The sequence below is a fragment of the Lepus europaeus genome, chromosome 5 (assembly GCF_033115175.1).
Source record: "Lepus europaeus isolate LE1 chromosome 5, mLepTim1.pri, whole genome shotgun sequence".
NCBI lineage: Eukaryota > Metazoa > Chordata > Mammalia > Lagomorpha > Leporidae > Lepus > Lepus europaeus.
In genome coordinates this window covers 34188587-34209797 of record NC_084831.1, presented here as the reverse complement: position 1 = coordinate 34209797, position 21211 = coordinate 34188587, and the positions used below count along the sequence as shown (strand labels likewise).

Sequence of the window (21211 nt, the reverse complement as noted above, 5' to 3'; positions counted from 1 at the left end):
GGCCCCTAACATGGCACTGCCCAGGACAGGGTTTATAGAGCATCTGGGTTGAACACATGGAGGTGTAGGGAGGGTGGTACCCAGAGAGGGCTCCCAAGTTCCACACCCACTGCCACATACCCTGTGCATTTCTTCTATCTGGCTGTTTCTGAGTTGTATCCTTTTATAATAAACCCACGAGCTAGTAAGGAAACTGTTTTCTTGAGTTCTGTGAGTCATTCTAACAAAAGGTCAAACCTGAGGGTGGGTTGTGGGACCCTCCTCTCTATTGCTGGTTGGTTGGAAGCACAGGTAAAAACCTGGACTTGCAATTGGCATCTGAAATGAGTATAGTCTTGTGGGACTGAGCCCTTAACTTGTGGGGTCTGAAGTTTCCAAACTGAATTAAATTCCTTATGCCGAGTTGGTGTCCACAGAGAACTACAGAACTTGCTTTGTGTTACTGAGGGGTCCAGATTCTTGTCTCAGACTTGTGAAAGGATTCAAGGACAAGACATAGATAAAGGTTAGTGGAGGATTAAGCTTCATTAGCAAAGTAAAAGCACATACTTAAAGGGATGGTAGGCTCACTCTAGAGTGAGCTGCAACCCATGAGATTTCAGGAGTCATCCTTCGACATGATCTGGAGTCACTGGTGATGGTGCTTTGGATAGAGTTTTCAGGAAAGGCCAAAGATTTCCAGGAATTTAGGCCGGCGCCATGGCTTAACAGGCTAATCCTCCGCCTCGCGGCGCCGGCACACCGGGTTCTAGTCCTGGTCCGGGCACCGGATTCTGTCCCGGTTGCCCCTCTTCCAGGCCAGCTCTCTGCTGTGGCCAGGGAGTGCAGTGGAGGATGGCCCAAGTCCTTGGGCCCTGCACCCCATGGGAGACCAGGATAAAGCACCTGGCTCTGCCATCGGCTCAGCGTGGTGCGCTGGCCGCGGCGGCCATTGGAGGGTGAACCAACGGCAAAGGAAGACCTTTCTCTCTGTCTCTCTCTCTCACTGTCCACTCTGCCTGTCAAAAAAAAAAAAAAAAAAAAAAAGGTTTCCAGGAATTTGATGACTTTTCATTTCCTGGCCTTTTTAGGAAGTCCTGGAAGCCTCACAGTGCATGATGGGAGTAGAAGTGTCAACCATGGCAATCCTATTACAGTGATATTATAATTGGTTACATATATAGGTCATTGCAGGATGCAGTCAGCAGTCACTTTGGGTATCTTCAGCCTGGCTGGTTCTGGCCAGTGGCTTCACTACAATAGCAATTTTGTGTTGCTGGCCATGGGAGAAGTTTTAGAGGCAGCCCTGGGAGAGGGTGTGGTGACATACTTCCTCTGGCTCTTTCTCCCACCTCTGTCTGTCTTCTTGCCTATAACAGTGTAAGAATACTCCACACAGCTGGTATCATAAGGGAAGTGCTAAGAGTAGCACTGAGTATGGAGAGGAAAAAACAGGTTTGGGATTTTCTCCCTTTTTTCTTGTCTAGCACCAGCCAGTAGGTGAATGGCAGAGGATGAGACATTTGCAGGGCTTCAGGGAGTTTCTGCAAATCTCCTACTTTGGTGCTGTAGGAGATGGCTTTCCTGTGATTTCTGAACCTCAGGGCTTATTGGAAGCCAGCGGCAGCTCTTTCTGGCTATCCACTCTCCCCCTTCCCTGCCATCAGACAGTTTTGTAAGCATCTTAAAGTCCTGCTTGATTGTGTTTGGGCTCAGGACATAGCATTCCAAAGCACAAGTATAGGAGACCAGAATATGCTACCTGAAATATACTTTGGTGTCTTTTGAGTTGGTTGTTCTGAGAAACAGCAGACACGGGAGTAGCTCCGACAAGGCATCCTTTTGTAGAAGCAATTACGTCCTTGAGGAAATCCCCATTAGTAAAAGTATCTGCACTGTCAGGAAGAGGGCGGCTCTTGTGTTACCGGAGAGACTTCCGCCAGCCCAACAGGACAGCCGCTATTCATCATGCCTTCCTCTTCTTACTCCCTCAGGACTTGTGTCCCTTCTGCTACCATCCCCAGGGGGCTACCCCTGGCTGTAGCTCAGGAGGAAGCTACCTATAACACTATTTATAAGCTTTAATCATCTAATACTTCATGTCTCATTTGGCAAGACTCACATGTGTATGCACGTATTTAAAGTGGCTTTTTTCCTGTTGATCTGTTTTATGTCAATCCAGTTTGTAGTTCAGCCAAAGAACTTGGAAGCGTAGAGGAAGCCATTCCCCTGCCACCCTTCCCCATCACCATCATCTTGACATACCTGGAGTAGTTTCTGCTTTCCTGATTGAAGCCCTGACTAAAGCCAACAGGTGAAGTACTAGGCACTCAATAATAATTAGCTGTCACTCAAGCCTGTAGGAATAGGGAGATGGAGAGCCATGTCTGTCTCCTTTCTTACCTCATCAGATTTTCTTTTCTCATTTTCCAGTTGTTTAAGGAGGGCTTCTTGTTGCTGAATTCTGGATTGTTGCTGATAACTGGTTATTTCCAGGTGGTTCTCTTTGTCCTGTAAGGTCTTCACTTGTCTTTGCAGCTCACTGACATCCTGATCTAAGAGTTTCCTGAGGGAAGTTAATGTACATTAAATCACATTGTGACTACCACAGCATTGCACATGAAACTCGGACTTCACATTCTGATACCTCCACAGGAGATTTTTTGCTTAATTAGATGGGGTATGTGTCCTCAGTGTAAAGGGACCGACATGGCAACCTCCTTTGTGTCAGAAACTTTTTTTAGTTCTCTCACACTCATCCAAGTTGCTCTCTGAGGAAGAAATAATTATCCAGGGCAGTGGGTAAGCAGTGCCGCAGATTAAGGCCCTGCCTGCAATGCCAGCATTCCATATAAGCAATGGTTTGAGCCCTAGCTGCTCTGCTTCCAATCTGGCTTCCTGCTAATGAGCCTGGGAAAGTAGTGCAGGATGGCCCAACTGCTTGGCCCTGTTACCCACGTGGGAGACTCAGATGGAATTCCAGGCTCCTGGTTTCAGCCTGACTCAGCCCCAGCCATTGTGACTATTTGGGGAGTGAACCAGCAGATGGAATATCTCTCTCTCTCGCTCGCTCGCTCTAGCTCTTTCTCTCTGCCTTCCTGTCTCTCTTTCTCTAACTCTGCATTTCAAATAAATAAAATAAATCTTTAACAAAATGAATTTTCCTTCTTTCAGATATGTGGAAGTTGTGGCAGAGAACATTCAGGACAAGGTAGAGGTAGGGTTCTAATCCTGAATCCCATATTCTTTCTTCCTCACAACATAAGGTCCTTATTTACAAACACTACTGCTGCTAATGGATGCACGTTATCACTGGTACAGCTGAATCTTGAAGGAGCCTGTGACATTTGGTGAGAAAATTCACCCTTTTGCAAAAGAGGACCATTTGTACTTTCCTGCTTTGGAGAAAGTCTCATTAGGCTACTGCTTGTGCAGAGTTCTTGAGGATTTGGGACCAAGGTTCTGTGAATTTAGACGATTCCTCTTGAAGAATATGGTGATGATGGTTAGCAAAAATTCTTACCCACACAAAAGGGCAGTCAAATACTAACATTGGACAAAAAGATTCTCTAACTTCTGTATTCTGAGAAGACAATGGGTTATAGGGGGAGGGTAGTTATATTTGAGACATGGATTCAGATCTCTCCATCTCATTCTTCTAGTTACGTTGCTTGGAGTAGGCACAGGCTCTACAGGGACAGTTGTGGCTTCTATTCTACCATCCATACCTACCCATATATCAACACACCCTCTTTCCTTCTTCTTCTTCTTCTTCTTCTTCTTCTTCTTCTTCTTCTTCTTCTTCTTCTTCTTCTTCTTCTTCTTTTTTTTTAAAGATTTATTTATTTATTTGAAAGTCAGAGTTACAGAGAGAGGGAAAGAAAGAGAAAATTTTTCCATTCACTGGTTCACTCTTCAGATGGCTGTGACGGCCAGGGGTGGGCCAGGCCAAAGCCAGGAGTTTCTTCCAGGTCTCCCACGTAGGAAGGAGAAACCTATGCTTTTGGGTCATCTTCTGCTTTTCCTGGGCCATGAGCAGGGAGCTGGATCAGAAGTGGAGTAGCCAGGACACGAACCTTCACCCATAGGGGATGCAGGCAGCGGCTTTACCTGTTCTGCCGTTGCCAGCCCCGCCACGCCCTCTTTCACGTGATTCACTGGATTACCCTTACTATTGTTGCTTACTTCTGCTTTTGGCTTCCATTCTTGATTTCTGATCAAAGGACTGCACTAAGAGATAAACCATAGACTGGTAAGAGTTGCTGAAACTAAACAACCTTGGATTATCTGTAGTAAAATTTTTTTTGACAGGCAGAGTGGACAGTGAGAGATACAGAGAGAAAGGTCTTCTTTTTTTTGCCGTTGGTTCACCCTCCAATAGCCACCGCGGCCGGCGCGCTGTGGCCGGCGCACCGCGCTGATCCGAAGGCAGGAGCCAGGTGCTTCCCCTGGTCTCTCATGGGGTGCAGGACCCAAGCACTTGGGCCATCCTCCACTGCACTCCTGGGTTACAGTAGAGCGCTGGCCTGGAAGAGGGGCAACTGGGACAGAATCCGGCACCCAGACCAGGACTAGAACCCGGTGTGCCGGTGCCGCAAGGCGGAGGATTAGCCTATTGAGCCACAGCGCTGGCCTTATCTGTAGTAAAATTTGAGAGTTGAAAACTGGAATTTAAAAAAGTAGAAAGTTGGGGTTGGCATTGTAGCACAACAAGATTAGTCACCTGCATCATGTATGAGTGCTGGTTTGAGTCTCAGCTGCTCTACTATCAGACCCAGCTCCCTGCTAATGCACCCGAGAAAGCAGTAGAAGATGGCCCAAGGGCTTGGGCCTTGCCACTCACATAGGGGACCCAAATGGAGTTCCTTGCTTCTAGCTTTGACTGGTCTGGCCCAACACAGGCCATTTTTGTCATTTGAAGAGTGAACCAATCGATGGACAATCTCTCTCTCTCACTCTCCCTTTTGGTCTCTTTCTTCACCTTTCTCTGTTACTCTGCCTTTCAAATAAATCTTCAAAAATAAATAAATAAAAAGTAGAAAGTCAAAATGAAAACAGCAACTCATGAATATATTAGCAATTAATTCATATACCATATAGACAGTTTAGGCTATAAAAGACTAGTGAATAAAATTAAGAAATCCAGGCCAGCGCTGTGGCACAGTAAGTTAACACCCTGGCCTCAAGCGCCAGCATCCCATATGGGCGCCGGTTCAAGTCCCAGCTGCTCCACTTCCCATCCAGCTTTCTGCTATGGCCTGGGACAGCAGTAAAGGATGGCCCAAGTCCTTGGGCCCCTGCACTCACATGGGAGACCCGGAAGAAGCTCCTGGCTCCTGGCTCCTGGCTTCAGATTGGTGCAGCTCCGGCCATTGCAGCCAATTGGGGAGTGAACCATCGGATGGAAGACCTCTCTCTCTGCCTCTCCTCTCTGTGTAACTCTGACTTTCAAGTAAAAATAAATCAATCTTAAAACAAAATGAGGAAATCCATGGATTGATCACACTCTGTTTTTCTGCAACCTGAGCCCTTCACAAGTCCATTCCTTACCTGGTAGTGAGAACTTCTTTCTAATCGCAATCTAATCCTATCACTCCCTCTTAAAATCCTTCAGTGGCTTCTACTGCTCTCAGACTAAAGCCTAAACTGTTCATTGTGGCTTGTTGGATGCCTCAGGCATGGGCTTAGCTGAACTCTGTAGCCTCACTTTCCTGCCAACCTCCTGATCCCAAACATTCTGTTCCTGCCAATGAACTTTCTTCACTTCCGCAAACAAGCGGTCCTCCTTGGTATTCCTCTCCCACCTTCAACTCCAACCCCTTCCCTGTCTTCTTCCAGACTTCTCCTGGCATAATTTTCCCTACTTAACTTTCCCATACCAACTACTTTGCTATCAGCTTCAAGAGCTTTGAAGGTGACTTTTTTTTTTTTTTTTTTTTTTTTTGCTGGGCTTGGCTAGGCTGGGTCAGAATCAAGAGACAGTAATGTAACCCAGGTCTCCTACATAAGTGGCAGAAGCATTTTTTTTTTTTTTTTTGGACAGGCAGAGTGGATAGTGAGAGAGAGACAGAGAGAAAGGTCTTCCTTTTTGCCGTTGGTTCACCCTCCAATGGCCACCACGGCTGGCGCATCGCGCTGATCCGAAGCCAGGAGCCAGGTGCTTCTCCTGGTCTCCCATGCGGGTGCAGGGCCCAAGGACTTGGGCCATCCTCCACTGCCTTCCCGGGCCATAGCAGAGAGCTGGCCTGGAAGAGGGGCAACCGGGATAGAATCCGGTGCCCCAACCGGGACTAGAACCCGGTGTGCCGGCGCCGCAAGGCAGAGGATTAGCCTATTAAGCCACGGCGCCGGCCGTGAAGGTGACTTTAAAAAAAAATATTTATCTTGAAAGTCACAGTTACAGAGAGAGAAGGAGAGAGGGAAAGAGAAAAAGAGAGAGAGAGAGAGAGAGAGAGTCTTCAGTTAGAGTCTTCAATCTGCTGGTTCACTACCCAGAAGGCCGCCATGGCCAGTGCTGGACCAAGCCAAAGCCAGGAGCCAGGAGCTTTATCCAGGTCTCCCACGTGGGAACAGGGGCCCAAGCACTTGGGCCATCTTCCACTGCTTTCCTAGGTGCATGAGCAGGGAACTGGATCTGAAATGGAGCAGCCAGGATAGGAACCAGTGACCATATGGGATATAGGCACCTCTGGGAGTGTCTTTACTATGCCACGATGCCTGCCAAGAGCAACGTTCTTAAGCACCTGAGCTCTGCAGCTGTCCCTGCTATGTGCCACCACAGAAACCTGTGCCTCCTTCAGTATAATACTCATCACATTTCACTACAGTACCCAAGTCTATGTACATGGATATTTAATGCAGAAAAATTTATAATGGCAAAAGATGTCTAAAAGACATATTATATAAATTATGATATATTTATGTAACAGAATGTTATACAACTGCTTAAAATGATACATATTATAAAACTATAGGCCGGCACCACGGCTTAATAAGCTAATCCTCCACCTGTGGCACTGGCACACCGGGTTCTAGTCCCGGTCGGGGTGCCTGTTCTGTCCCGGTTGCTCCTCTTCCAGTCCAGCTCTCTGCTGTGGCCCAGGAGTGCAGTGGAGGATGGCCCAAGTGCTTGGGCCCTGCACCCGCATGGGAGACCAGGAGAAGCACCTGGTTCCTGGCTTCGGATCAGCACGGTGTGCCGGCCGCAGTGGCCATTAGGGGGTGAACCAATGGAAAATGAAGACCTTTCTCTCTGTCTCTCTCACTGTCTAACTCTGCCTGTCAAAAAAAAAAAAAAAAAACCTATAAATCAATAACAAGAAGGTAACAACCAATAACAACAACTGTCAAAATAAACAACATACTTCTAAAAATGTATGAATCAAAGATGACATCTCATGAGGGATTAAAAACATTTTGAAGCAAATAAAAATAGAGCTTTATATAGAATTTGTGGGATACAGAAAAAGCAGGAACCTTGTAGAATTAAATGCATATATTGTAAAGGAAGAAAAATTTAAAATTAATCATCTAATCTTCCACCATAGGTAACTAGAGAAAGAATGGCATAAACTCCCACAATTGCTTATGACCAAACTCCTGTAAGAACTCCCTTGGGGCCAACATTGTTGCACAGCAGGTTAAGCCGCTGCCTGCAATACCAGCATCTCACAGTGCTGGATTAAGTCTGTTCCAGCTGCTCTGCTTCTGATCCAGCTTCCTCTTAATGTATCTGTGTGGGCAGCAAAAGATGGCCCAAGTACTTGAGCCACTGCCAACCATGTGGGAGACCACAGTGGAGTTTTTGGCTCCTGGCTTCAGTTTAGCTTGGCTGTTGCAGCTACCTGGGGAGTGAACAAGTGGATGGAAAATCTCTTTCTCTCTTTTCCCTCCCTCTCTCATTCTGCCTATCAAATAAACAAAATAAATCTTAAGTATATATAAATATAAATGTATATATATATGTACGCTTCCTACTGACTCTATATCTCTGATTAAATTTTTACTGCTACAAGTACTTATGTGCCAGGATATATATTATGTCATTGTAACAGCCAGACACTGGGAAAAATGTAAGTGACCAACAGTAAGGGATTCATTAAATAGATTATGGGTGCAGGCATTTGGCCTAGCAGATAAGATGTGGGTTGGGATGCCTACATCTCATATGAGAATGCCTGGGTTTGATGTTTGACTGTAGCTCCTGATTTCAGCTTCCTACCAATGCAAACCCTCAAGTGGTTAGGTCCTTGTCACCCACATGGGAGACTTGGATTGAGTTTTTGGCTCTGTTACCAGCCTAGCACTGGCTGTTGCATGCATTTGGGGGCTCGGCAGGTAGGAGCTCTGTCTCTCTAGTAAATAAATAAAATTTTAAAACAGTAAATTCTGGCATGCCATTAAAATAATATTCTAGAAAGAGAAGATTTAATATCAGATAAACAGATCATGATACTTCATACATATATTAACTCATTCATTGATTCAAACTTTCGTTCATTCAATAAATATTTATTAAGAACCTATTGAGTGCCAGACTCTATGCTATAGCTTTCACTGAAGGTGCAAGTAAGTTTCTGAGCTACAAAGTAAGTGGGAACATCTTCATATTTTTTCAGGGGCTAAAACCACATTTCTCTCAAAATGTATGTGGATCACTTTGAATGTCATATAAATGAGAAGCACCAGTTATTGAAGTTGAAGGCATTCAAAAGGATGCTTTGCGTAAGAATTGTAATGACATTCATAGTAATTTTAGAAAAAAAAAATAAACAACTGAACTGATAGTAGGTGACTAAGATACTTACATAGTACTTGGAACCAGTTTGAGGAAAATCAGCTAATAAATACAAAATATCAACACCACTGTCATCTGCATTTGTGTCAGTCATGTCAAGGAGTTAGAAAAGCAAATCCTAGACTATCAAATTTCCTGGGCAATCCAGTCATTCAAGGAAACTCACTGGTGCACCTGCTGTGTCTCAGAACAAGAAGTAACCTCCCTTGAAGAATCCCACACTGTAGTGGCAGAGGCAAACAGGAAAATAAACAGAATACGGTGAGGTAAGTGCTATATATAAGCAGTTGTGTGATGAGTTTACCCAGTGGGACAGAGGAGAAATAAACAGTTCGTTGGTAAACTGACACCACGGATGAACTCCAGTCACTGCTAAACCCAAGTCAAGCTGTCTTGGCTGCTCTTACCTCCTCTGTTGTTCTTCCTGATACTGTTGCTTCACTTTAGCTTCATTTTCTAGTGCTTCTTTGATCTTCTCCTCCAGTTGCTTCTTCTTCAAAATACAAGTGTCTGTGAGACAGACTTTCTGAGCATATTCTAGTTTCTGTTGCAGTTCCAGAATCTTGAATGAAAACAGTTTACAAGTAAAATGTTAAGAAGAGTATGGCCTTTTTTCAAATTAGAGAAATAGCAAATAAATTCAAACACAGCAGGGCTAACATATAAATCTGATCTAAAGCTTGTGGTTAGATTTAATCTATCTTTTTTTTTTTTTTTAAATCTCACAGAGGGAGGGAGGAAGGGAGGGAGGGAGAGAGAAATCTCTTTCACTAATTCACTTGTCAAATGCCCACAATGGCTGGGGTGGGTGCAATCTAGGTCTCCCATGTGAGTGGCAACCACTTGAGCCATCACCACTTCTCCCAGGGTCTGCGTTAGCAGGAAGCTGGGATCAGGAACTGGAGCTGGAACTTGAATGCAGGTACTCCAATGTGTGAAGTAGATGTCTTAGCTGGTAGGCTCAAGGCCCACTCTAGATTTATCTTAATTTTAAAATAAACTACTCAGTTTTTGCCATATGTGATATGTGCATAAAAGATGTTGCATGGTGAAAAATCTCCCATCCCTGAGCCATTTCCTCCCAGTTTTCCCCCACCAAATAGGTGACCTTGTTATTAGCTTCTTGTGTACTCTTTCAGAGATTTATGTACATACAACAAACATTTATAGTTCTCCCCATATACACAAACATTTTTAATAAATAATGACATACTATATGCAGGTGTGTATCTTGTTTTTTCAATAATAATAATTTGGTGATTCTTCCATATCCATATACACATGGAATTGTCTTCTTTGCATTTTTAAAAAAATATTTATTTATTTACTCGAAAGTCAGAGTTACACACAGAGAGAGAGGCAGAGAGAGAGAGAGAGAGAGAGAGAGAGGTCTTCCATCCGATGGTTCACTCCCCAATTGGCTGCAATGGCTGGAGCTGTGCTGATCTGAAGCCAGGAACCTCCTCCAGGTCTCCCACACGGGTGCAGGGGCCCAAGGACTTGGGCCATCCTCCACTGCTTTCCCAGGCCATAGCAGAGAGCTGGAACAGAAGTGGAGCAGCTGGGTCTCGAACCGGCGCCCATATGGGATGCTGGCGCTTCAGGCCAGGGCATTAACCCTGCGCCACAGCGCCGGCCCCGTCTTCTTTGCAGTTGTATACCATCACACTGTATCGATATTCTATAAACTACTTAACCAGCCCCCTACTGATGCACATTTAGATGGATTCCAAATCTTTTGCTACTACAAATAATACTATTTTAATGTCTATAGAGTAAACTATGAGATGTGGATTTGCTAGGGCAAAGCTTACTAGTTTGTATTTGAAAGATAGTGCCAAACTACCTCCATAGGTTATCAGACAAATCTATACTTCCAATAGCAGTATGTGAAAGAGTCATTTCTCCACAGTGTGGCTAAATTAATGAATAATACCCCAAAACAAAGTAGAAGTCTCTTACAAATGAAGTATCTGTTAGTATATTGCCTAGTTTTAATAACAGCCTCTTTAATGCCCTGGTAAACTAAAAATGATTTATGAATTTGAAAGAGATATTTTTATAAAATTATATATTACAATTTATATGTTGGATTAAAAGTGGCGCTTTGGGTCTGGCGTTGTGATGTAGCAGGTTAAAATACTGTCTGCAGTTTCAGCATCCCATATGTGCACTGGTTCAAGTCCCAGATGCTCCACTTCTAATCCAGCTCCCTGATAATATGCCTGGGAAAGCAGCAGAGGGTGGTTCAGGTCCTTGGGGCCTTACCACCCATGTGGGAGATCTAGACTGAGTCCTAGCTCAGCCTGGCCCAGTCCAGGCTGTAATGGGCTTTTGAAAGGAAGTGAACCAGGAGCTAGTGCTGTGGCATAGTGGGTACAGCCACTACCTGAAGCACTGGCATCCCATATGGGCACCAGTTTGAGTCCCAGCTGCTCCACTTTACATCTATCTCCCTGTTAATGCACCTGGGAAAGCAGTGGAGGATGGCCCAAGTGCTTGAACCCCTGCACCCATGTGGGAGACAAGGAGGAAGCTCCTGACCCCTGACTTCAGCCTGGCCCAGCCCTGGACATGTGGCCGTTTGGGGAGTGAACCAGGGGATGGAAGAACTCTGTCTCTCCTCTTTCTCTCTATGAAACTGACTTTCAAATAAATAAATAAGTAAAAATTATATAAAAAAAGAAAGTGAACCAGTAGATGGGAGATCTCTCTGTGTACCTCCCTATTTGTGTCTGTCTTTCAAATAAATAAAGATTAAAAAAATAGAAATGTGACTGACTCATATTGCTATTTTTCAGTGGAAATCATACTTAGAAGACAAATCTCAGGAAATTTTACAGTCAGAACAAAAACAAGAAGAAGAAATTAGAAAACTAAAATACACTGTTGGAGTACAAGATACTATCAAACAACCCAACATACAGGTCTTAGGAGTTCCTGAAAACATGGAAAGAGAGAAAGGATTAGAAGGCTTTTTAGTGAAATAATAATAGAAAATTTCTCTAATTTGGAGAAAGAAAGGGACATCCAAGTACAGGATGCACATACAACTCCTAAGAGACATGACCAGAAAAGATCTTCACCACAATACGTTGCAATCAAACTCTCTACAGTAAAACATAAAGAAAAGATTCTAAAATGTGCACAAGAGAAATGCCAGATTACCTTCAGAAGATCTCCAATTAGACTCATAGCTGACTTCAGATCAGAAACTCTACAGGCTAGGTGAGAATGGAGAGATATATTCCAAGTCTTAAGAGAAAAAACTATCAACCCAGAATACTGTACCCTGCAAAGCTCTTATTTATGAATGAAGGTGAAATAAGACCTTCCATAGCAAACAGAAATTGAAAAGAATTTGTCACCAACCATCCAGCCTTACAAAAGATGCTTAAGGATGTGGTACACATAGAAACACAGAAACATGGTCATCACTTACAAAAGAAAGTAAAGGCAGAAAATTTCCCAATAAAAGTAAAAAGGAAATCCAAAGTAAACAATAGGAATATTTATGGAAAAATGCAGGGCCAAATCATTACTTATCAGTAGTCACCTTAAATGTAAGAGGCTTCAACTCTCCTGTTAAAAGATACAGACTAGTGGAATGGATTAAAAAACAAAACCCATCTATTTGCTGCCTACAAGAAACACATCACCAACAAAGACATGCAGACTGAAAGTGAAAGGATGGAAAAAGATATTCCATGCTAGCACAAACCAAAAATGAGCCATCGTAATATCAGACAAAATACAAAAACTTTAACACAAAACACAAAAACATTAACATAAAAACTGTTAAAAGAGACAAAGATATTAACATTAAAAGAGACAAAACATTAACATAAAAACTGTTAAAAGAGACAATTAAGATACAATACAGAAAGAGAACTACAGACCAGTTTCACTGATGAACATAGATGTAAATATCCTCAACAAAATACTAGCCAATCCAATCTGACAACACATCAGAAAGATCATTCACCCAGACCAAGTGGGATTTATTCCTTGCATGAAGGGATGGTTCAGCATTTGCAAATCAATCAATGTGATACATCACATTAACAACTGATGAACAAAGATCATATGATTATCTCAATAGATGCAGAGAAAGCATTTGATAAAATACAACACACTTTCAACACTCTAAGAAAATTGGGTATAGAAGAAACATTCCTTAACACAATCAAGGCAATTTATGACAAACCCATGGTCAGCATCCTATTGAATGGGGAAAAGTTGGAAGCATTTCCACTGAGATCCAGAACCAGACAAGGATGCCCAATCTCACCTATATATTCAATATAGTCCTGGAAGTTTTAGCCAGAGTTGTTAGGCAATAAATAAATAAATAAATAATAATAAATAAAGAAATAAAATTAAAATCAATGGGATGCAGATTGGGAAGGAGGAAGTCAAACTGTCCCTATTTGCAGATGACATGATTCTCTATATAGAGGTTCCAAAAGAATCCACTAAAAGACTATTGGAACTCATAGAAGAGTTTGGTAAAGTAGCAGGATATAAAATAAACACATAAAAATCAATAGCCTTCATATACACAGACAATGCCATGGCTGAGAAAAAACTTCTAAGATCAACCCCATTCACAATAGGTACCAAAAAAGTAAAATACCTTGGAATAAATTTAACCAAGGATATCAAAGATCTCTATGATGAGAATTACAAAACATTAAAGAAATAAATAGAAGACACAAAATAAATGGAAAAATCTGCCCTGTTCGTGGATTGGAAGAATCAATATCATCGGCCGGCGCTGTGGCTCAACAGGCTAATCCTCTGCCTTGCGGCGCCGGCACACCAGGTTCCAGTCCCGGTTGGGGTGCCGGATTCTATCCCGGTTGCCCCTCTTCCAGGCCAGCTCTCTGCTATGGCCTGGGAAGGCAGTGGAGGATGGCCCAAGTGCTTGGGCCCTGCACCCGCATGGGAGACCAGGAGAAGCACCTGGCTCCTGGCTTCGGATCAGTGAGATGCGCCAGCTGCAGCGGCCATTGGAGAGTGAACCAATGGCAAAAAGGAAGACCTTTCTCTCTGTCTCTCTCTCTCACTATCCACTCTGCATGTCAAAAAAAAAAAAAAAAAAAAAAAATCAATATCATCAAAATGTCCATACTACCAAAAGCAATTTACAGATTCAATGCAATACCAATCAGAATACCAAGGACATTCTTCTCAGATATAGAAAGAATGATGCTGAAATTTATATGGAAATACAGGAGATTCCAAATAGCTAAAGCAATCTTATACAACAAAGACAAAGCCAGAGGCATCACAATACCAGAACTCAAGCATACTACAGGATAGTTATAATTAAAACAGCCTGATACTGGTACAAAAATAGATGGATAGGCTATTGGAACAGAATAGAAACACTAGAAATCAATCCAAGCATCTACAACCAACTTATATTTGACAAAGGAGCTAAAATCAATCCTTCAAGAAATCAGTCTCTTCAACAAATGGTGATGAGAAAAGTGGATCTCCACATACAGAAGTATGAAGGAAGACCCCTACCTTACACCTCACACAAATATCCCCTTAAAATGGATTAAAGACCTAAATCTGTGATCCAATACTACCAAATTATTAGAGAGCATTGGGGGAACCCTGCAAGACTTTGGAATAGCAAAGAGTTCTTGGAAAAGACCCCAGAGGCACAGGCAATCAAAGCCAAAATTGACAAATGGGATTACATCAAATTGGGAAGCTCTGTACTGCAAAGAAACAGTCAGGAAAGTGAAGAGGCAACCAACAGAATGGGAGAAATTATTTGAAAACTATACAACTGATAAAGGATTAATAACCAGAATATATAAAGAGATCAAGAAACTCAACAACAACAAAACAAACTAACCAGTTATTAAATGGGCAAAGGACTTAAACAGACATTTTTCAAAGGTGGAAATCCAAATGGCCAACAGACACGTGAAAAAATGCTCAGGATCATTAGCCATAAGGGAAATGCAAATCAAAACCACAATGAGGTTTCACCTCATCCACATCAGAATGGCTTACATACAGAAATCAGCAAACAACAAATGCTGGTAAGGATGTGGGGAAAAAGGTACCCTAATCCACTGTTGGTGGGAATGTAAACTGGTAAAGCCACTATGGAAGGCAGTATGGAGATACCTCAGAAATCTGAATATAGACCTACCATATGACCCAGCCATCCTTGTCCTGGGAATTTCCCAAAGGGAAATGAAATCAGCAAATGAAATTGTTATCTGCAGTGCAATTCATAATAGCTAAATGCGCATCAACTGAAGACTGGCTAGGAGATTGGGGGGGGGGGGGGCAGCACTGTGGCTCAGCAGGTTAATGCCCTGGCCTGAGGAGCCGGCATCCCATATGGGTGCCAGTTCAAGACCTGGCTGCTCCACTTCCATTCCAGCTCTCTGCTATGGCCTGGGAAAGCAGTGGAAGATGTCCCAAGTCCTTGGGCCCCTGCACTTGCGAGGGAGACCTAGAGGAAGCTCCGGGCTCCTGGCTTGAGATTGGCACAGCTCAGGCTGTTGCAGCCATTTGGAGGGTGAACCAGTTGATGGAAGACCTTTTCTCAGTCTCTCCCTCTCACTATCTGTAACTCTACCTCTCAAATAAATAAAATCTTTAAAAAAAGAAATTATGGGATATGTACACCATGGAATACTACACAGCGGAGAGGGAGGAGGAAGAGGGGTGGGAGGGTAGGTATGGTGGGAAGAATCACTATGTTCAGAAAGTTGTATTTATGAAGTGCATAAAATTTGTATTCTTTAAATAAAAGTTTTCTTTGGAAAAAAAATCACTGCTTTCTTTTCAAGGGATAAGTGTTAAGGTGTTCTTCCATATTCTGTTGGGCCATGTATATTAGGTCAAGAAAAAAAATAAAGCCTGGTAATAGAATAACAAAAAAAGTCATCAATCTTCAGTAACTTCATCAGTTACTTTATTTTATAATTTTAAAAATATTTATTTATTTACATATGTATATATGTATGTATGTAAAAAGCTGAGCGACAGAGAGAGACAGACAGAGAGAGATAAGAGATTTTCTATCCACAGGTTCACTCCTCAAATGGCTTCAACAGCAAGGCCTGAGCCAGGACAAAGCCAGGAGCCAGTAACTCCATCCTGATCTCCAACGTGGATGGCAGGGATGCAAGCACTTGGGCCATCTTTCGCTGCCTTCCCAGATGCATTAGCAGGAAGTTGGACTGGAAGCAGAGTAGCCAGAGCTTGAACCAATACTCAGAGATGGGAAGTGGGAATCCCAAGTGGTGGCTTAACAAGCTGTACCACAATTGGTTTTTAAAAAATAAAGTAATAACATATGTATGGTAAGTAACACACATACATTTGGTAATTAACATACATATTTTAAGTATTTTAGATAAAATTTTATTTATGAAGTTTTACTTACATAACTGCTTCCCAGACCAAGATATAGAATGCCTCCAGTATCATGGAAGATTCTCTCAGGCCTCTTTTAGTAGACATCCCTCATAAAGATAATTACTATCCTTGGCCGGCGCCGCAGCTCACTAGGCTAATCCTCCGCCTTGCGGCGTGCCGGCACACCAAGTTCTAGTCCCGGTCGGGGCACCGATCCTGTCCCGGTTGCCCCTCTTCCAGGCCAGCTCTCTGCTGTGGCCAGGGAGTGCAGTGGAGGATGGCCCAAGTCCTTGGGCCCTGCACCCCATGGGAGACCAGGAGAAGTACCTGGCTCCTGCCATCGGATCAGTGTGGTGCGCCGGCTGCAGCGTGCCTACCGTGGCGGCCATTGGAGGGTGAACCAACGGCAAAAGGAAGACCTTTCTCTCTGTCTCTCTCTCACTGTCCACTCTGCCTGTCCAAAAAAAAAAGATAATTACTATCCTATCTCTATAGCTTAGTTTTATCTATTCTTGAATTTTAATAAACAGATTCATACAGGATAAACTATTTTGTGCTGCCTTATTTAGCTTAACCTTAGACTTTTTTATTTTTTAAGAATTTTTATTTATTCATTTTAATTTTATTTGAAAGGCAGAAGGCAGAGAGTGAGAGTGAGAGAGAGAGAGAGAGAAAGAGAGACAGAGAGAGAATCTTTCATTTGCTGGTTCACTCTCCAAATGGTGTAACAGTGTGGAGCCAGGAGCCTGGAGCCAGGAGCCAGGCACTCCATTCAGGTCTCCCAGTACTTGAGCCATCATCTGTTGCCTCCTTGGGTGTGCATTAGCAGGAATCTGGATGGGAAGCAAAGCCAGGACTTAAGCCAGGAACTCTGATACAGGTTCTGACTTGTCCCAAGTGGCATCTTAACCTTGACACCAAAGAAATACCCCAGATTTTTTAAAGTTTAATTCAGATTTATGTCTTCTACTTTTTAATATTTGCTTTATATGTATATAGTTTGAAGCAATTATTTAAGTTTTTACTCAAACCTACACATAAAAATGTGTAACCATTATGTACTACTGCCACCTGGTGTTAAGCACCCTAAAATGCAGGGACAATATTTCAAAACGGTTCATTACATTCACAACAAGTCACAAAACAAAAAAACTCATATGGGCTCAGTCAGTTCTAGCTTTAATGAAATTTATCTTTTTAAGTTCACGCAGTTTTTAAAAACGCAACATGTGCTGGAATTGTAGGAGCAGATGCAATCAAAAGAGTTGAAAACATGGTAAAGATAAAACAGAATTCTATCAAGTACGCATCGTATCTATTTCTTAACATCCTCAGAGAAACAGGGCTTCAGCAGCGGCACTCAGGGCTCCCCGCCTCCCGAGTGCGAAGGGAATTACCTTTTCTTCTGCACTGGCAACCTTCGATTTCTCCTGAGCCAGCCTTTCCTGCAGGGTGCTCTGTGCTTTGATGCTCTGAGCCTGTCTGAGTCCTTCCAGCTCCAGTTCCTTGATTTTCTGCTGACAGTGCTTCCACTCTGCCGTGAGGGAGGAGTACATCTTTGTGCTGTCCAGTAACTTCTGTTGGGCTTGCTGTAGCTCAATTTTCATCTAGAGGTGGGGGATGAATAGAATTGATATCAACAAGAAGGACGGCATGAATGGGAATCTGAACTGGAATAGGCAGCTCTCAAGGGAGGGCACACAAGCACCAAAGGCTGACACATGCCAGCAGCACGTGACTGATTGCCTTTCTGGACTGTCATGCGTCTGTCAGATGTGTCAAAGTCCATCTAGTCAGACGGAGGTGGGACAAAGGGATTTTCTTAAGGGTTTTCTATACACATGTGGTTGAAGCATTTGCACCTTTTCTTCTATTCACTCCAAGCTAGATTTCTTTCTTCCTTTTAAAAGATTTACTCATTTATTTGAAAAGCAGAGAACACGCGAGATCTTCCATCTACTGCTTCATTCCCCAATTGTGCGCAGTAGCCAAGGTTAGGCCAGGTCAAAGCCAGGAGTCTGAAACTCAATCTGGGTCTCCCACAAGGGTGGCAGGGACCCAAGAACTTGAGCCACCACCTGCTGCCTCCCATGGTGTGCATTAGCAAGAAGTGGATCAGAAGTGAGTTGGGGCTGGAGCCTGGGGACCCAGGTGTGGGATGTCGTTGTTCCAAGCAGCCATGTCACTTTGTCACTGATGCACCAACCTGCCCCGAGGACTGCCTTATTTATTTATTTATTTATTTGAATGAGTTACAGAAAGAGGGAGAGACAGAAAGATATATATATCTATCATATATATATATATATATATATATATATATATATATATATGAGAGAGAGAGAGAGAGAGAGAGAGAGAGAGAGAGAGAGTGTTCCATATCCTGGTTCATTTCCCAAATGGCTGCAATGGCCAGGGCTGGTCCAGGAGGAACCAAGAACTTCCCATGTGGGTGGCAGGGCCTTAAACAGTTGGGCCACCCTCTGCTGCTTTCCCAGGCCTTTAGCTGAGTCAGAAGTGAAGCAGCCAGGACACGAATCGGGGCCCAGATGGGATGCCGGTATCATGCAATTTTTTTTACTCATTTCCTGTGTTTGAGGCCTATCCAAGTGCCAGACAGTAGGCAGTTAATCAGTATTCACTGTGCAGATAAATTTATTCTGAGGAATATTAGAACCTGGAGAATGTATATATTAGCAGGGAAGCCTCACAGATAAAAATGCTAAAACAAATTTTTCTTCGTCCTCATGGAAAGCTGTGTTCACTGGTTTCAAAGCTTTTCAACTGAGTTAATGGGAATTATAATTACAATATCTTTTCTATATTTAACTTCTATGTATTAACCATAGTATATCAAATGGGTCTAAACGTTATTGGTGTTCAGTCTCTTTGAGCATCAGTCTCTTCATCTGTAATATGGGGCTAATTACTGCTTAAATTTATAGGATACTTGTGAGACTGTAGTAAGTAAAACAAAGCAATTAGAACATGAAGAATAGAGGCAGATACATAGGAAACACCTAGTAAAAGTTAACTGTTGATGGGGTGGACATTTGGCACAGTGATTAAGTCACTGCTTGGAAACGCCATCAGAATGACTGATTCAAGTCTCAGCTATTCTGCTTCTGATCCAGCTTCCTGCTAATGTATTCTTGGGAGGCAACAGTGATGGCTTGAGTACCTGGGTCCCTGATATGTATGTGGGAGACTTTGATAGTGTTCTGGCTTTGGCCTGGCTCAGCCCTGGCTGTTGTGGGTATTCGGGGGGAGTGAATCAGCAGATGGAAGGTTTCTTCTTCTTCTTCTTCATTTTATAAAAAAGTTTTATTTATTTATTTGAAAGACAGAGTTACAGAGAGGCAGAGGCAGAGGCAGAGAGAGAGAGAGAGAGAGATCTTCCACCTGCTGGTTCACTCCCTAGATGGTTGCAATGGCCAGAACTGGGCTGATCCAAAGCCAGGAGCCAGGAGCTTCTTCCAAGACTCCCACATGGGTGCAGGGGCCTAAGCACTTGGTCCATCTTCAACTGCTTTCCCAGGCCATAATAGAGAGCTGGATCAGAAGTGGAACAGCCAGGTCTTGAACTGGCACCCATATGGGATGCCAGCACTTCAGGCGGTGGCTATGCCACGTTGCTGGCCCCCAGATGGAAGATTTCTCCCTGTCTGTTTCTCTTTCTTTCTTCCTTTCAAATAAGATGGAAAAAAATCTAAAAGTTAACTGTTATTATTCAAGGATCAGTTATAGAATACTTATTGTATATGAAGCATGGAACTGAAATATTACTTTTCATGTGTTAAATTTTTCACATCTACAAAGTCACTGGGATTGGTAATTTGCTCCATTTTAGAGATGAAAATACTGTATATAAGGGCCAGTGCTGTGGTGCTGCTGGTTAAAGCCCTGGCCTGCAGTGCTGGCATCCCATACGGGTGCTGGTTCGAGTCCCAGCTGCTCCGCTTCTGATCCAGCTCTCTGCTATGGCCTGGGAAAGCAGTGGAAATGGTCCAAGTCCTTGGGCCCCTGCACCCACGTGGGAGACCTGAAAGAAGTTCCTGGCTCCTGGCTTTGGATCAGCTCATCTCTGGCCACTGTGGCCATTTAGGAAGAAACCAGCAGATGGAAGACCTCTCTCTCTCTGTATCTCTGCTTTTCAAATATAAAATACACTTTTTTTTTTTTAAAAAAACTATTACATAAAGTTGGCAAATGAGAGATCCAGGTCTGCAAAACAGATTTTCTGATTCTGATCCAGGACGTCACACTACATTGACTGTGACATACATGTATTTATTATCTCTCTAAAAAGACTATGATACAGTTGATCAACAAAGGTAGAAGTTGGTCCTTTGAAAAGTCTACTAAAGTGAATCAACTTCTTAATTAGTACGACTAATTAAGGAAAAAGCAATATAACATAGGTAACTAACAAGAAAGTAAAAAGAACCATCACTATTTTAAAAAAGAAGTGGTGTGGCCGGCACTGTGGCATAGTAAGGGCACCGCCTGCAGTGCTGGCATCCCATATGGGCACCAGTTCGAGACCTGGCTGCTTCATTTCCAACCCAGCTCTCTGCTGTGGAATGGGAGAGCAGTAGAAGATGGCCCAATTCCTTGGGCCCCTGCACCTTCATGGGAGACCCAGAACAATCTTATGACTCCTGGCTTCAGATCAGCCCAGCTCTGGCCGTCGTGGCCAACTGGGGAGTGAACCAGAGGATGGAGGACCTCTCTCTCTCTCTCTCTCTCTTTCTCTCTCTGCCTCTCCTTCTCTCTCTGTGTAACTCTTTCAAGTAAATAAATAAATCTTTAAAAAAATAAAAAAAGTCGGGCTTATGTTGTGCAGCAGGTTAATTTGCTACTTGCAGTGCCAGCATCCCATTTGGGGACTTGTTCAAGTCCCAGCTGCTCCACTTCTGATCCAGCTCTCTGTTTATGTGCCTGAGAAAGCAGCAGAAGATGGCCCAGGTACTTGGGTCCTTGTCACCCATGTGGGAGACCTGATGGAGTTCTGGGTACCGGCTTTGGCCTGGCCCA

The 21211-nt window shown here is 43.3% G+C and overlaps 1 protein-coding gene across 1 annotated transcript in view; it reads right to left on the bottom strand.

Annotated features, from left to right (window-relative positions):
• The window catches only part of LOC133760707 (coiled-coil domain-containing protein 30-like), an 84732-nt gene that overhangs the window by 30057 nt on the left and 33464 nt on the right, over positions 1–21211 (bottom strand). Inside the window, exons 6-8 of the mRNA XM_062193292.1 lie at positions 17572–17781; positions 9184–9338; positions 2383–2545 (exon numbers count right to left, since the gene is read on the bottom strand). Coding sequence (XP_062049276.1) covers positions 2383–2545; positions 9184–9338; positions 17572–17781 — 528 coding nt within the window. The remainder of the gene's footprint in view (positions 1–2382; positions 2546–9183; positions 9339–17571; positions 17782–21211) is intronic.